The sequence below is a fragment of the Balaenoptera musculus genome, chromosome 19, assembly GCF_009873245.2.
Source record: "Balaenoptera musculus isolate JJ_BM4_2016_0621 chromosome 19, mBalMus1.pri.v3, whole genome shotgun sequence".
NCBI classification, from domain to species: Eukaryota; Metazoa; Chordata; class Mammalia; order Artiodactyla; family Balaenopteridae; genus Balaenoptera; species Balaenoptera musculus.
In genome coordinates, this window is record NC_045803.1 from 40,733,517 (window position 1) to 40,749,107 (window position 15,591).

The 15,591-nt window shown below is 53.7% G+C and overlaps 1 protein-coding gene across 2 annotated transcripts in view; it reads left to right on the plus strand.

Moving 5' to 3' along the window:
- The first annotated feature begins 3,317 nt into the window (after window positions 1-3,317).
- The window catches only part of BEAN1 (brain expressed associated with NEDD4 1), a 47,893-nt gene continuing 35,619 nt past the window's right edge, over window positions 3,318-15,591 (plus strand). For both annotated transcript variants that reach the window (XM_036835063.1, XM_036835062.1), the window contains exons 1-2: window positions 3,318-3,447; window positions 12,685-12,791. In XM_036835063.1, coding sequence (XP_036690958.1) covers window positions 12,767-12,791 — 25 coding nt within the window. In that variant the 5' untranslated portion in view covers window positions 3,318-3,447; window positions 12,685-12,766. The remainder of the gene's footprint in view (window positions 3,448-12,684; window positions 12,792-15,591) is intronic.

Below are 15,591 nucleotides of genomic sequence, written 5' to 3' on the forward strand. Positions count from 1 at the left end.
ACCCCCAAAGCCAAGGCAATCTGGAGAGCCGGGCCCTCTGTAACGTAATTCAAGGCTGGGAAGATGCTTTTGACATAATTCTGTATAAGGGATATACTAGCACAAGGTAACCTTCCTGAAGGGTGTGATGGGATTGACTGATTGATTGCCGCGTGGCTTGTGCGATCTTAGTTCCCCAACCAGGGATTGAACCTGCGCCCTTGGTAGTGAAAGCGCAGAGTCCTAATCACTGGACCGCCAGGGAATTCCCTGTGCTGGTTTTTTTTTTTTTTTTTTTTTGGCTGTGTTGGGTCTTCGTTTCTGTGTGAGGGCTTTCTCTAGTTGCAGCAAGCGGGGGCCACTCTTCATCACGGTGCACGGGCCTCTTACTATCGTGGCCTCTCTTGTTGCGGAGTACAGGCTCCAGACGCGCAGGCTCAGTAGCTGTGGCTCACGGGCCCAGCCACCCCGCGGCATGTGGGATCTTCCCAGACCAGGGCTCGAACCCGTGTCCCCTGCATTGGCAGGCAGACTCTCAACCACTGCGCCACCAGGGAAGCCCCCCTGTGCTGGGTTTTTTAGACAGATATCCCACCCAGAGGCCAGACCATCCTGATGGCCCTTCCTCCTTCCCTCCTCCACCCTTAGTATCAGAAGATTCCCCCCAACAATAGAATTGATAAGTTGACCATTCCTATGAGTGACAGGGGTAATACAGAGCACACTCTAGGGCAGGTCCCCACAGCCTGGCACCTCACTGTCCTCAGATGGCACTGCATAACCTCTCCCAGGCTCCTCCCTCCAGCCTCCCTACCCCGCCCTTGGTGTAGCAGACACTAAATATCACTGTGCTTCCCTGGTGCCCAGGAAATGTCCCTCCTGCAAGTCTGACCCCATACAGAAGAAAGCTTCAAAACTATATGGACATACCCACTGAAACCAAGAATAATCGCAGACATGCACAAACTTACCCATGAGGATGTTCACTGCGGTGCTGTCTAGAAGTGTGAAAAACTCAAAACTGAATGCCCAGCAGTAGAGAACTGGTTAAAGAAAATATAGTACAGCCATCTGATGCAACGCTAGGCAGCCATGAAAAGTGTGACATAGCAGAGAGTGAGCAAGCTCACTCCATTAGGGACACTCGTAGAGATGTGAGATTAAAAAGAAAGAAAAAGAAACCTCAACATTAACAGTGACCAGCTTTTCTGTTCTTTTTTCACCTTTTTATGCTTCTCCAGTGTCCTGTTTATGGATGTATAGACAGGCAAATCAATATAAGCCAACTCCCCAAAGCCAGACCCCAACACCACCATGCCCAGTGGAAACCAATTCCCATTCTGGGCTCCAGTGTGAAGAACAAGCCAGATTTGCCAGCCCAGCGATGCTCAAACAGAGGGTAGCGGGGGACGAACTCTTTATCGGCTAGAGCCTTCCACAAGGCCCCCACAAAATACACATACACACAGTCTTGCCAAAGGGGACAGACTACGGGTAAAACCACTCAACAACCAGAACATCCATCCTGCACAGATCAGCAGGTGTCTGCTTAGGAAGGTCAAGGTCACTTTTAGCAGGGTTGCACAGGGGGCACAGCCCTGGCCTGGGAGTCCTAGAGCCTCCAATCCTAGCTGTCTAGCCCTGGCCTGCCCCTGCTTTCTCCAGTCCTTTACTTGTTCATCCATAAAATAAATGCACGAGGTTGGACAAAGGGCCTCTCAGGTTCCATTTCTTAGGACTCAAGAGATGTTTCCCTTTATTCTGGCCCCATGCCCCACATAGCACATATGCCTCCTGATGGCCCCAGATGGAGCTGGAATCCCTCAGCCTGGGTCCCTCCACCCCCCTCAGTCTGGGGGATGGGGTAGGCAGTGCAGGAGGCAGAGCCCAGAATGAACAGTTACCAAAGGCGGCTGGGAAGTGTCCTTACCCACCAAGGCTCTAGACCATGCAGGTCTCTCTGCCTCCACCCAGGGAAGCCCAAGACATGGTGACTGTCAGAGGTGGGCTGGAGTGAGGTTTGTTTTCTCCACCAGAGCCTGCTCTGCTCCCACCCTCACTGCAGTGCCACTGTCTGCCTGGCTTCTCTTCCACGCCATCCCTATGGCTCCTCTCCTTCCCCAAGTTTTATCATCAATATATGCAGCTCCTTATCCTCATGTTTTATTTTTGACAACCACTTATTAGCTGCCATTGACAAAATGGGGGTTAGGAGAATTATCAACAAAGTATTTCATCAATTCATTCATCAAATTTAGAGTGCATGCTCTGTGCAGGCCCCCAAGGGTCTCCCTCCTGGGACTCCCCGTTAAGTAGGGAAGATTAAATAAATGATTCCACAAATAACTGGAAACCACCAGGACTAGCAAGAGGGCAATAAACAGGAGCTCTAGTGTAATAAAAAAAGGGAGGTCTGGCGGATAGGCTGGACTTGTCCAAGGCCCCAAAGTAGAGTGTGGACAGAGTAGGTCCTGAAAGCCAGGAGCCCCTCCCTGAGCCAGGCACCCCTTGAGGCAGGCATGCATCTGCCAGGGTCAAGCTCTATGCCCAAGGTTTGGGGACAGGGGGATACAGAGGGCACAGGATCAGGCCAGGAGTAAAGGAAACAGGCAAGCTGGTCGCTCAGGAGAGGAAGGCTTCAGCCAGGCCTAGCTGACATTCCCAAACACCCTAGAACTCACCGCGAGGCAACTGGGAGCAGGAGGCCCTGCCAGGCTCGTCTGCCCCTCCCAGTGGCCGTGACAGGGGTCCCCTGCCCGGATGCCCAGGCTTGCCTCTGAACAACCTGTCTGTCTGTCCTGCACATTTCGTTTGTCTGCCCTTCTCTGCACATGTCTGAGTCTGCACCTCTGCTCCCGCCTGTCTGTATGTCGCTCTCTACACACGCCTGTCCGTCTGTCCTCACACGTCTGGCTGGCACGCTGGCCTCCCTGCATCTCTCGGCCTCCTCGCCGCGCCGCCCCGCCTGCCGCTGTGTGGGTGTCGGGCAGGCAGTGCGCAGAGGGGCGCGGCTCGGCCCTCCCCCTCCGCCGCGTCCCCTCAGCTCAGGAATGACCCGGGCGGCGGCCCAGTGCTGCTGAGGCCCCGGAGCCGCGGCGCAGGGCGGCGGGAGCTGGCGGCCGTGGCGTGGGCGGCGGGGCCGGCGGGCGGCCGGGCGGGGCTGCGGCAGGGCCGGGGCCGGGAAGCCGGGAAGCCGGGAAGCCGGGAAGCCGCCGCCACCGCCGCCGCCTCGGCCGGGGATCTCGGGCCCCGGGTCGGCTCGGCAGGGCCCCGCCCCGCCACGCCCCTGCGCGCCGAGCAGGCCGAGGCGGAGCGGCGCGCCCCCCGCGACGCCGGAGCCGGAGCCCGAGCGCAGCGGCATCCAAGCGGGAACCGGAGCGGGAGCGGAGCCAGAGCGGGAACCTGAGCTGGAGCCGAAGCTGGAGCCGGCAGTGCGGCGCACGGAGCGGAGCGAGGCAGCCAAGCCGAGTAAGGGGCGTGGGGCCGGGGGCGGCGCTGGGGAGGGGCGGGGAGGGGGTCCCGGCCCCCTCCCCCGCGCTCTGCGGCGGCCCCGGCGCAAGCACACACCCGAGGTCGCTCAGCGCGGTCCTCGGCGGAACCGCAGCGCGCTCCAAACTGGACCCCCGTTCTCCCGCGGACCCCGGCCCCGACCCCCGCGCCCCGGGGCGGGCCACCGGGACTCGCGCGGGCCGTGGCTGCCCCTGAGCATGCCATCGGGCCGCAGGGATGGAGAGGTCTCCCGGTTCTTGCCCGACTTGAGTCCCAAACAAACATCCACCCCATGGAGGGAGCATAAGACAGTCTTCACGACCCCGCGCCCTCGGTTTCGCGGACCCCTGAACAACCCACCCAAGAAGGGTAAACTAGGACGCACTTTTGGTCGGGGTAGAAGAGGAAAGGGGCTCCGGGCTTTGTAGAGTTTGAAGCTAGAACCCACCCCCGACCCTCGAGCCGGGAAGTTTGACCCTCCGACGGGCGGGCCACCAGGGCCATGCCCCCACTTCGATGCCTACCACGCTGGCCTATCTCAGCACCATCGGTGGGAAAGGTGGTGTCCCCGACGCACCTTCTCCAGCTCCGGGGCCGACTTTCCCTGGCGCGGTAAGCGGGACTCGAGGCTGAGTCCGTGGCGGCTGCTCTGGCTGGCTGCGCAGCACCAAGCGGTAGAGCCGCCTCTTCCTAATCGCTCTCGGAAGTTGGGTAGTGCCCACCAGACCCACGGCAGACTCGCACGACCCTCCCCCTCTCCCCATCGGCCTGGCGGTCCTGAGGCTCTGCCCTCCTGATCCCACGCGCCGTGCCAGCGGAGATGGCCAGGCCCAGGCTGGAAAGGGGAGGGCACCAGTGACAGGTGTGAGCGGCGGGGGCTCCAGGAGCTTGGTCCTTGGTCTTGATTCACACAGTCCACGGGCACCTGCCTTGAGCAAGCCCCTCCTGACTCTCCTCAAACATCCTGACTGCTCTACTGGAACAAGTGACTTCACGTCCCTGTGCCTCAATGGCCTCCGCTGACAAGTAGGTAGGATTCTGTCACGAGCAGAGTGTTTAAGGGCTTTGGAACCAGAGGGTGGGCTTGGCTGCCTTCCTAGCCGTGTGATGTTAGGCAAGATACTTAACCTCTCTGAGCCTCAGTTTCCCCATCTGAAACATGGGGAAGGTGGGTTGGGAGGATTCAATGAGGTGATGCTTGTAGGGGACCTAGCATGGTGCTTGGCACTCAGCCATCACTCAATTCAGGTTGACTACAGGTGTCGTTCTGTGAAGCATGCAGCACCAGTGGATGCTGAGGCAGAGCGAGTTGCCCTGAGGTGGCGGCGACACGACCCCCTCCCAACCCCCCAAGCCCCCCTCCAAGGAGGCCTTTGAATCCCCCAAGGGCAAAACCCTCTCTTTAGGGTCTGCCCTTTCTCAGCTGTTCCCTCCTCCCTGGGCGCTCCGCTTCCCAGCGGTGCTCGCCTCCCTACCTGTCATCTCCATCCAGGTTGGGAAAGACTGTATCTGACCAACTCTTTCTTTTGCCCTTGACTGATGTCTGCTGCTCACACTCTGTGCGAGGGAATTCACACCTCCCTCCACTCCGGGGACTGGGGCCTGGGGAGGACTGCTTTCCCTGAGGAGCAATCAGACAGTCAGGTGGCTTGGATGTTCCGGTGGTGACAGTTCAGACAGGCAGTGAAGAGCAGCAGGGGGAGCAGCCACCAGGGCAAGGAGACAGCGGGAAGTCCGAGGGGTCCCAACCCTGAACCTGTGCTGACCGGGGTGTGTTCATCCAGGCAACCGAGCCACGAGGCACCAGAAATGATAACCCTTGGGGAGGAAATGGAGCCCGTGGCTGACAGAGAGTTTAGAAGTTCAGAGCTGGAAGGGCCCCAGGAAGAGATCTGCCCAGTCTGTGCAGCTGAGGCTTCAGACCCAGAGCAGAACCAATGAGGCCCAGGGCCTGGGAAAGGATGCTGGAATCCTTGGGGTGGCATGGAGGGTGTAGGTAACCAGGAGCATTGCTGGGAAGAAAACAAATGTCCAGCTTGTGGACACCCGTGTTAGTCCTGCTCACCTGTGCCCCAGCTGTGAGAACGGGGCGGATGGCGGGGGGTCTGTCCACATGCTGCCTGGTGGGGACCTAGTGAGACAGGCAGAATGGGCTGCCTCCTGGGGGCTGTTTCTACACAAAAACCCCTTCTGTCGTCTTCTTCCTCTGTAGCCTACTCCCACCCCTCCCCCATTCACCCACCAGGGTGTCACATCCCAGCATCTTCTATAATCCTCACCTCTTCTTCCCAAAGGAGTTAATCAGAAACTAATTTAGGAGGTTTGTGTCACCTGGTTCACATAGTGGAGTACAGCCAGGCGGCAACGTGATGGGGATACGGGCACCTCCTTCAGTCTTGGGGAATAATCAGTTAGACACACTCAGACGCCTGTTACCTGAAGCTTTTGCCCTGGAAGTGCTCACAGCACAGGGTAAGGGATGAGAAGGTGGCAGCCAGCTCTCAGCCTCCTAAAGGGAGAAACTGAAGCCAGGAGGGCTCCTGAATCCCCCTGGCACAAAGTACAGTTGTGGCTGAGAGCACAGCTTCTTGGAGCTGGACTACCTGGGTTTATGGCTTGTGATTCTGGGCAGGAGATTTACCTTTCAGAGCCTCAATTTCCTCTTGAAAAGGGGAACAAATAGTCTACATTTCCCAGTATAGTCGTGAGGACTGGAGAAACAATATACAGGAAACACGTGGCAGTGACGAATGGACCCCTCGCAATGGCCTTGCTGTCTGCATTATGAACATGCACTGAATGCATGCTCTTTCCCAAGCATAAGTTTTTCTCTCTGGAGTCTGAGGACAGCCCTCTGATATAAGTACTATAATTGTCCCTATTTTATAGATGAGAACACTGAGGCTTAGAAAGGTTAAGGACTAACTTTGCTAGGTATAGAAAACTTAAAACATCACTATGACTCATCATAATTTTATGAGTTTGTAAAATTGATAATTAGCACATTGTATCTTAGATGATATGTAATTAGTTAATGGAATGTTTCCTCAATGGATATCTTCAATCATTGTATGTCTATGTGTTAATTGCCCATGGGCTATGGAATTTTTAGAGACATCTTCATTTTTTTTCTATTCAAACAGTATCAAACTGATTTAAAAGAGCAGCTCCCCGCCCCATTTATTCCCTCTCTCTCTTCTCTCCATTTTTCTCCATAGCACTTATCACCCCCAACATTTATATATCTTATTCATTTGTTTATTGTCTGCCCTCATCAATATAATGTAAACTCCCCAAAGGCAGGGACTTTTTTTTTTTTTTTTTTTTTTTTTTAATTTATTTATTTATTTATTTATGGCTGTGTTGGGTCTTCGTTTCTGTGCGAGGGCTTTCTCTAGTTGTGGCAAGTGGGGGCCACTCTTCATCGCGGTGCGCGGGCCTCTCACTCTCGCGGCCTCTCTTGTTGCGGAGCACAGGCTCCAGATGCGCAGGCTCAGTAATTGTGGCTCAGGGGCCCAGCTGCTCTGCGGCATGTGGGATCTTCCCAGACCAGGGCTCGAACTCGTGTCCCCTGCATTAGCAGGCAGATTCTCAACCACTGCGCCACCAGGGAAGCCCAAGGCAGGGACTTTTAACCACTTTGCTCACTCTCATATCCCCAGAGACTAGAACAATAACCAGCACTTCGTATGCTTTGCAAATTATAAAGTGTTTTACAAACATAAGGTCTATTATTGTTATTATTATTGCCAAGTGTATAGCTTGCCTGAAGATAAACCTCAAGGTTCATGGCAGAAACTATTCTCTCAAAAATCTGGCAAATAGGACCTGCTCAAGCGCCAAGGAAAATGTGATAAAGGTTAAAACCAGTGGAGATTATTTTCCTAACATGTTAGTAAAGCTCCTTATCAGTAAGTTCAAAGACAAGTTAACTTTTTTAAATTTTGGCAATAAAAAATGGCATGTTCAAAGGCAATTAAATTAGCATTTAAAACTTCCAGTGAGGGCTTCCCTGGTGGCGCAGTGGTTGAGAATCTGCCTGCTAATGCAGGGGACACGGGTTCGAGCCCTGGTCTGGGAGGATCCCACATGCCGCGGAGCAGCTAGGCCCGTGGGCCACAACTACTGAGCCTGCGTGTCTGGAGCCTGTGCTCTGCAGCAGGAGAGGCCACGATAGTGAGAGGCCCGCGCACCGCAATGAAGAGTGGCCCCCACTTGCCACAACTAGAGAAAGCCCTAGCACAGAAACGAAGACCCAACATAGTAATCAATCAATCAATCAATAAAAAAAATAAAAAATAAAAATAAATTTAAAAAAATTTTAAAAAAAACTTTCAGTGAGTTAACTATCACTGATTTATTCATTTAATTATTCTTTATTTTGTTAGCATAAAAGGTGTTTTCAAATCTTCATTTTAATGATTTTTCAGATTATAAAAGTAATACATGTTCATTGAAGAAAATTTGGAAAATCATTTTTAAAAAATAAAAGAACATAAAAAGCCTCCTCAATCTCACCACTGCCCAGAGAGTACGTGACTGTGGATATTTTAGTCTATTTCCTTTTAATCTTTTTCTATGTGTGAATATTTTCTCTGGTTTTTTTTTTTTCCTTACAAAATAAGGATCATATTGTAGGCAGAGTTCTAGAACCTGCTTACCTGGTGGGGATTTTTCCCCCCTCTTAACAGTATACTGAAAGTCTTTTATGTTATTAAAGTTTCTTTAAAAACATGATTCCATGCCTATACAATATTCCATTATAAGCATATGCCAGAATTTTCTCAGCCTCTCCTCTCTTATTGGACACTGGGGACGCATCCCATGTTTCACCACTGTAATAATACTTTTCTATGCCCTCTTTGGTGTTTTCTGGACCCTGAATCAGGCTTCTCTACACCCTTGGTCAGGACCTATTTGCTGATTTGCAAATGGACCGGTTTATGTAGTTAGTCAGTATATCAAGTCTTAGAAGTTGGGCCTTGGTGGCAGCGGGGAAGGCAGCTGATCCAATAGAGGACTACTCCAGGTAAATCAAGGCAACCTGAAGACCCAGTAACCTCCAGGCATTTCCTGACCAACCCAGTGTAGCACACATTTGGCCAGATGTTGCATGGGGACAGAAGGCCTCCTTGCTGCAGAGGCTGCCACACACTTGGATCCCTTTTCTAACATCAGGACCAAGTTACTTATTTGCAAACCTCCGTGTCCTCTGCCAGCCTCTCTGCCACCGTCCTCTCACTCTTTTTCTCCTCCACTCCTGAGTTCATTTGCTTCTTCATTTAATCACGTGACAAACGTTTACAGGCATACCTCGTTTTATTGCTCTTCATAGATATTGCTTGTTTTTACCAACTGACGTTTTGGAGCAACCTTGCGTCAAGCAAGTCTTATCCATGCCATTTTTCCAACTGCATTTGCCCACTTCATGTCCCTTATGTCACATTTTGGTGATTCTCACAACATTTCAAACTTTTTCATTGCTGTTGTATTTGCTGTGGTGATCTGTGACCAGTGATTTTTGATGTTACTGTCACAAAAAGATTACCACCCACTGAAGGCTCAGATGATGGTTAGCGTTTTTTAGCAGTAAAGTTTTTTTTTCTTTTTTTTGGCCACGCCACGCGGCATGCGGGATCTTCGTTCCCCGACCAGGGTTCGAACCCGAGCCCCCTGCACTGGGAACAGGGAGTCTTAACAACTGGGCCGCCAGGGAAGTCCCAATAAAGTATTTTTAAATTAAGGTATGTACATTGTTTTTTAGATAAATGTCTACTGCAAACCTAACAGACTACAGTATAGTGTGAACCTAACTTTGATATGCACTGGGACACCAAAAAAATCGTGTGACTCGCTGTACTGCGGTGGTCTGGAGCCTCGAGACCACCAAACCGCAGTATCTCCGAGGTATGCCTGTAATGACATCTACCCGCACTTGCCAAGGAATGTTTTTGTCCATTAGGGAAACCATCACCTGGGTCCCAGACTTAAAGACCCGCCTCCCTCATTTCTGAGCCTCCTTTCTGTGTCGTCAACTGTAAAATGGGGATTTGTTTTGAGATCCAATGGGCTGAGCAGGCGCTGCATAGACGTGGCCCATCCCGGAGGCCAGCCCCTGCGCGGCCCTGCCCCGTCTGCCGTGGACCCCCGTGAAGCTCAACCCTCCAGTCCGGGTGCCTCTGCCGCGCATGCGCTGACCGTCCTGTCCCCGCTGTTACCTGGCCGCCTCCGCCAGGGATACGGCGCCAGTCCACTAACCACAGGCTCATTGATTGAGATCAGAGCGTCGCAGTGGCTACAGAAAGGAGGTATTCCGGGAGCAGGGACGCGAAGCAAAGTGGGAGTGACGTGGACTCGCCGCCCACCATTCAGCCACTTCAGAACCTGGAATACCGCAGCCCGCCGGCCCGCCCTCCAGTTTCCAGCCAGACAATCCAGTCGGAGATGAGTCACAGGCAGGGACACGCCTCGCCTCTGATGCTGATGCTGATGCTGAGTGCGGCGGGCGTGGGGGGAGACGTGACCTGGTGTCAGATCTCTGTGGGGTGTCCCTGCAGTAACCAAGGGGCACTGTGGCGGGGGGGGGGGGGGGGGCGGGTAGTGACAGAGTCCCTCCCTGCATTGCTCTTCCTCCACCTCTTCTCTTTGGGTGACTTTGGGTGGGTTATGTCACGGAGCCTGTGAGTTTTCTCATTTGCAAAATGAAACTGTTACCCACTTCGGGGGACCTGTTGCAGTAATTTCGGTGATCTTAACTGGCACATGCAGGTGTTTGGTGAACGTGAGCCACCCTGAAAGCCGGCGTGCCCGGAACATCTCCACATACAGAAATGTCTACCTGACCCATGGCCAAACCTGCCGGCCCCTTGCCAGCCTCCTGGCCACCTGGGAACCTAACACCCTGTCCACCAAACACCCAAACTGACCATGGAAAAAGATACGTAACGCAAGGGTTTTTGGTGCCCCCTGCCCTGGGAGGTCATCTCCCACCTCCCCACACCCTACAAAACCCCAGCCTTCATCTCAGTGTCACAAGGCCCAGTGCGAGGAAAGAGGGGGTACAGGGGGCCTCTAGGAGAAGCAGGACCTTGGGGACAACTGCTTGAAGTGTTAGAGCTGGTCAGCACCCTCCATGGCATCAGGTGCCACCAGGATAGCCTTACAGTTAAGTGTACATTCAGCGTGCATTTACCAAGCGCCCACACTATGCCAACTCACTAGAGAGGGAAACAACCCTGGAACTGTGGAGGTTGGGGCGGAAGCCAGGACATTTTCCTGAGGGCACTGGGAGCTGTGGAAGACTTATCAGCAAATGAGAAAATCCATTTTGCCTTTAAGAAGGACCTCTCTGGAAGCAGCGCAAGAGATGACCTGTCAGCCCACTTACATCCTCCTCCAGACTCACACGCGGCCACAGTGCACACCAGCACACCCGCAGAAATGAACACAGACACACGTACACACATGTATTTTTAGAAAGCACAGATCCCAGGCCCTGAGATGCTCTGTGAGTTTTCTGGTGTGAAATCACAGTTCCCCGAGCAGCCTGCCACGCCGGTTCTACCAGGCCTGGGGAGATCACATCCTCCCTTCACTTCCCCTATCAGAACTCTTGACTGGGTTTCTATGGGGACTGGGAGTGGGAGTCAGGCCAGCCTGGGGTTCACACCAGGACAGGCTGAGAGGGAAGAAGCCACCTGAAGAGGGGTTCCCAGGTCAGCAGCAGTGATGGCCCCTTCCCTCCCACCCCCCTCAGGCAGCAGAATGAACATTTTGCAGCCACACACCTCCTGCCAGGGGCTTTCCGTACATAACCCCCGTCCTCACGGCAGCTTAAGTGTTCTTACCCTGCTTTCCCCAGGAAGACACTGCACCTCAGAGAGGTGAAGTGCTTTGTCCAAAGTCACACTGCGTTGATGTTAGCACTCAGGAATTGGACTTCTGAGCTCAGGCTCTCCAAAGATAGGTGTTTGATTTGTTTATTAAATAGAATAATCAGTTACTAGTGTAGTTTGGCCAATTGGCCCCGTCAAAATAGGGGACCCATTTGGAGAAAAAAAAACATATAATAAAAGGGATCCCTGGAGGAGAAAAGGGTGGGACCTCTGGACCCGCCTCTTACAGAAAAGTTCTGTCCACAATGATATCATCCCCAGGATCAGGGAAGCCGAATGCCCCCTGGGACCTAGAGGGGCCAGGCTCTTTTCCCATTGGCTTGTGACTGACAGCTTCCCCTGCAAGTACCTGCTCGGCTCCACATCCATCCAAAGGTGCAGTTTGGTTTCTGCAAGTAAAGTGACCGCACTCCCCAGAAATAAGAACTATAACTCCCTAATATTCCCATAGCCTCCTGCCACCTGGGGACATACCAGGAGAGACTGAATCAGTTCAGATCTCCAGCAGCATGGGAGGATGGATTACTTTCTGAAAATGTCTCCTCCATTGCAAATGGGTGTTAGAGTGACCTGGCAGTCCTTTGCTGCACAGACATCCTGACACCTGGATGTTCACTTGGGGGTACAGGGGGAATTGGGGAAGAGACAATTTCATTCTCTAGGTCCTTATTTCTGAATTGGTAATTTAATATATTAGGTGCCTTCTAAGGGAGTGTGCTGGCTGACAGTGTGGGCTTTGGAGTCAAACAGACCTGGGTTCTAGTCCCAGCCTGTAATTAGAAGCTGTGTGACCTTGGAAAGCTTCATAACCTCTCTGAGCCTCAACTGCCTTATTTATAAAACGAGAATGAAAAGAGCAGAGCATCTTCCTCTTAAAACTGTTGCAATGATGATGATGATAATAATAAGGTTTTGAGCTAGGCATCTATGAATTCCCTTCCAAAGCTAGCTGTGGGACCTTAAACTAGTCCCTCACCCTCTCCAGTTCTCAGTTTCCCCTTCTGTGAAATGAGGACATTGAACTGATCTTTAAGGGTCTTTCCAGCCCTGACAGTTACAAGATTCTCAAGGGTCCACCCAGGAGAGAGATTCCCCTCTTCCACCGACCACTGAGAACCCAGCACACATTTGTGCCACCCCTGCCCAGAACCCCCATATTCTGCAGCCCAGAGCCCTCCAGGCCCCCACCCAGACTAGGCCCATGCTCTCAAAGTCACCATCCTCTCCCCAGAGGCTGACAGCCCAAGGTACACGAGCGCCCTGCAGGGTCGGTAGGTGCTGTATGGGCGCCCCCATCACCTGCCTGTTTGTGTCTCTGCAGGTGAGCGGAGGGTCCTTCCCTGCGAGAAGTCAGAGCTGTGCACGTGGGCAGGCTGGCTCCACTGTTCTGCTCCAAGGATTACATGTCCTTCAAACGCCCCTGCCCCTGTAAGTCTCCTCCCCACATCCTCCCATGGACCAGGGCCAGGTGAGGGCAGAGTCAGGACTGCAGAGAATGTCTCTAGGATGTTTGACCAGAGAGCTCCAGGGGTCTGATCAGGGTGCGATGTGATATGACGGATGGGGGGAGGGCAACAGAGAAGACTACTGACGTCTGCAAGAGACATCTCACTTTGCGAATCCCTCTGTATGAGCACTTCCCAAAGTGTGGTTCAGGGTTCCTCCAAGGGATATTAATGGGGTTACTTTTTTTTTAATTCCATGGTCAAGTGAGTGTGGGAAATGCTGAGTGAGACAAGTCAAGCGGGTTTTGCTGGACTTTTCAGAGCCTTTAATGTGGTGCTGTGTTGTGAGGCTCCATAGGAAAGAGAAAGCCCAGTGATCTTCCCAAATCTAGGTGGCCACAAGGAATGTCTCACGGGATGGGTGCGCCACAGAACACGCTCCTTGGAGTTCAGTGTCCTAGGAAACCCTTCCTGGAGTAGCCCCACCATGCAGCCCCTCAATTACTAATTCATTTCCATCTACTGAAGCCATAGATGATTTTGCCCGTAACATTCTCTCATGGCTCCCTGACGCTCACACGTCTAGAAGATGGACACAATCAGGTGTACCCCCGGGGCTCAAGGTCACAGCCCCTGGGGCTCACTCCCCTAGTCGTCATCAGCCCCCCCTTCACCGACTCACGCTGCCACCCTTACCCCAGAGTCGCCTTCACCTCTCCCCCTGGCAGCCACCCGCTTCCTCCCGTGATGTGCCCTGAACCCCCTCGAAGCCACCATCATTTGCTGCAGTTTGGGAGGACGTGCATAACCTCCCCATCCCCTCTCCGTGGTGAGGCGGGACTGTGAGTCTGTGTGAGTTCAGGGCCCCCACCTTAGCCTCCCTCTACTTGTCATCTCCCTTCGGCCCGCTCACCAGTGTCTGTTCAAATCTGCGCCATTGGTTACATGTCCCGAATCATGGGGTTGGGGACCTCTCTTGCATATAGTCGAAATCCCAACTGTCAATTGTTTGAACATCAAAGGGCTGCTGCAGTCGGGGTGGGGAGAGCCGGCCCCTCCCGTCTGGGAGCGATCATCACCAGGCGGGCTGGGAAGGGCAAGGTGGCAATGGGTTTATTGTGCAAAGAGTGGTGTTCAGGAGCCGGGGGAGCCCAGCCTGGCTGCTGGCTGCCATGGGTACCGAGGAGGGCATAGGTCAAGAGTGATAAGCTTTCTGACAGATAGGACAAGCTCAATAAATGTTATTGTTGTCACCAAGGTTGCTGTTGTGGCATAATCAGGTGTCAAAGCCCCAGCCCCAGGCCAGGTGGGAAGGCTGCCACAGGGGGAGCAGGTCGGAGCCCAGGGACACCTGCCCCACGGAGGGTCAGGGTGGCTGTGCCCTCACTCCTGGGAGCAGCCAGCAGTGGAGAAGGCTGGGGCTGCTGAGTACGGAGGGCTTTCCAGAACCTTCTGGGCTCAAGCCAGGCCCTTCAGAGCCCCGCCTGTCTGCACTAATAGGGGTCGACACCCCAGGACAGGGCTTTGTGCATCCAGCTCCTGAGGACTCCAGGGTATGGTCATGGGTATTCTGGGCTGGTCAGAAGCAGTTCCTGCACATCTCTGAATTCCCCTCTCCCCTCACCGCCCCACCCCACGCCAACAGGCCCAGCACCTAGCATGCAGTAGGCACTCAATGTTTGTTGAATAAATAAATGCACAGTCAGACACTGTGGATGAGGCGCTAGAGGGGGAGAAGCTGAAGCTCCTGACCCTGCCACCAGATTCTCTCTGTGGCTTTGGCCAGCCCGTCCTCATCTCTAAAATGAAGGGGACTGAGGCCAGTGGGTTCCAGGAGCTCAGGGCAACTGTGAGGCTCCTTGGAGGGTGAGGGGAGCCCAGGCAGGCAGAACCCAGGAGCTCCACCACCCATTGCTTCAGCCAGAGCAGCTCTGCTAACATCTACAGGTTGGGGTCTGTTCAGATTTCAATTGGAGAAGGGTGTCCCAGGCAATGGCAGGCTGGGTCCCATGGAATTGTCCAGGCCCACCCCTTCCTCCATCATCTCTCCCCTTCTCTGCCGGATTCTTCTCCTCACGTTGTCCAATCAGACTCTTTACCTTTTCTCTGCACTTGTCTAAGAAGTGCTCACAGCACCCCTTTCAGCACCCTTAGTCTGCTTCAGTCTGGCTCCTGCAACCCCACACCAACACCGCATCAACACCTGTGTCGCTAAGTCCATCCCAGAGTTTCCAGTTCTCAGCTGCATCTGACTCTGTTGGTCACATCAGTCTTCTAGGTAACTCCTCCACTGGGTTCCTGAATCTGAGCCCTCAGGTTCTCCTCCAGCCCCTCTGGCTCTCTGGGCTCTGACCATCCATTCCTGGTCTCCTTTGGTGCTGGAGGTGGGTGGATTCTTCCAGCACCTGCCCTGGGATGCTGGGTCCCCCGAGACTCCAATCCTGCTGGCCTTCTCGCCCCACACACTCCAGACCGTTTCATCCTCACTCTGCTCTCAACTGCAGCGTCTAGGCCGGCAGCGTCCCGGCTCTCTCCCACCCCAGTTCTGCCTGAGCTTCTGATTCCTTCTGCCTTCTGCTGCCTGGCTCCCCTGGGAAGCCCCCGTCTCCACTGCTCAAATACAGCCTGTCCCAAACTGAACTCCTTGTCTTCCCCTCCATGCTGGCTTGCTTGATTTTGCTGTTTTGGTTTAGGATACCACCATCACCACCACCATCACCACCACTCAGTTCTTCAGGCCAGAAATCTGAGAGTGACCATCAGTTCCCCTCCAACACACCCAT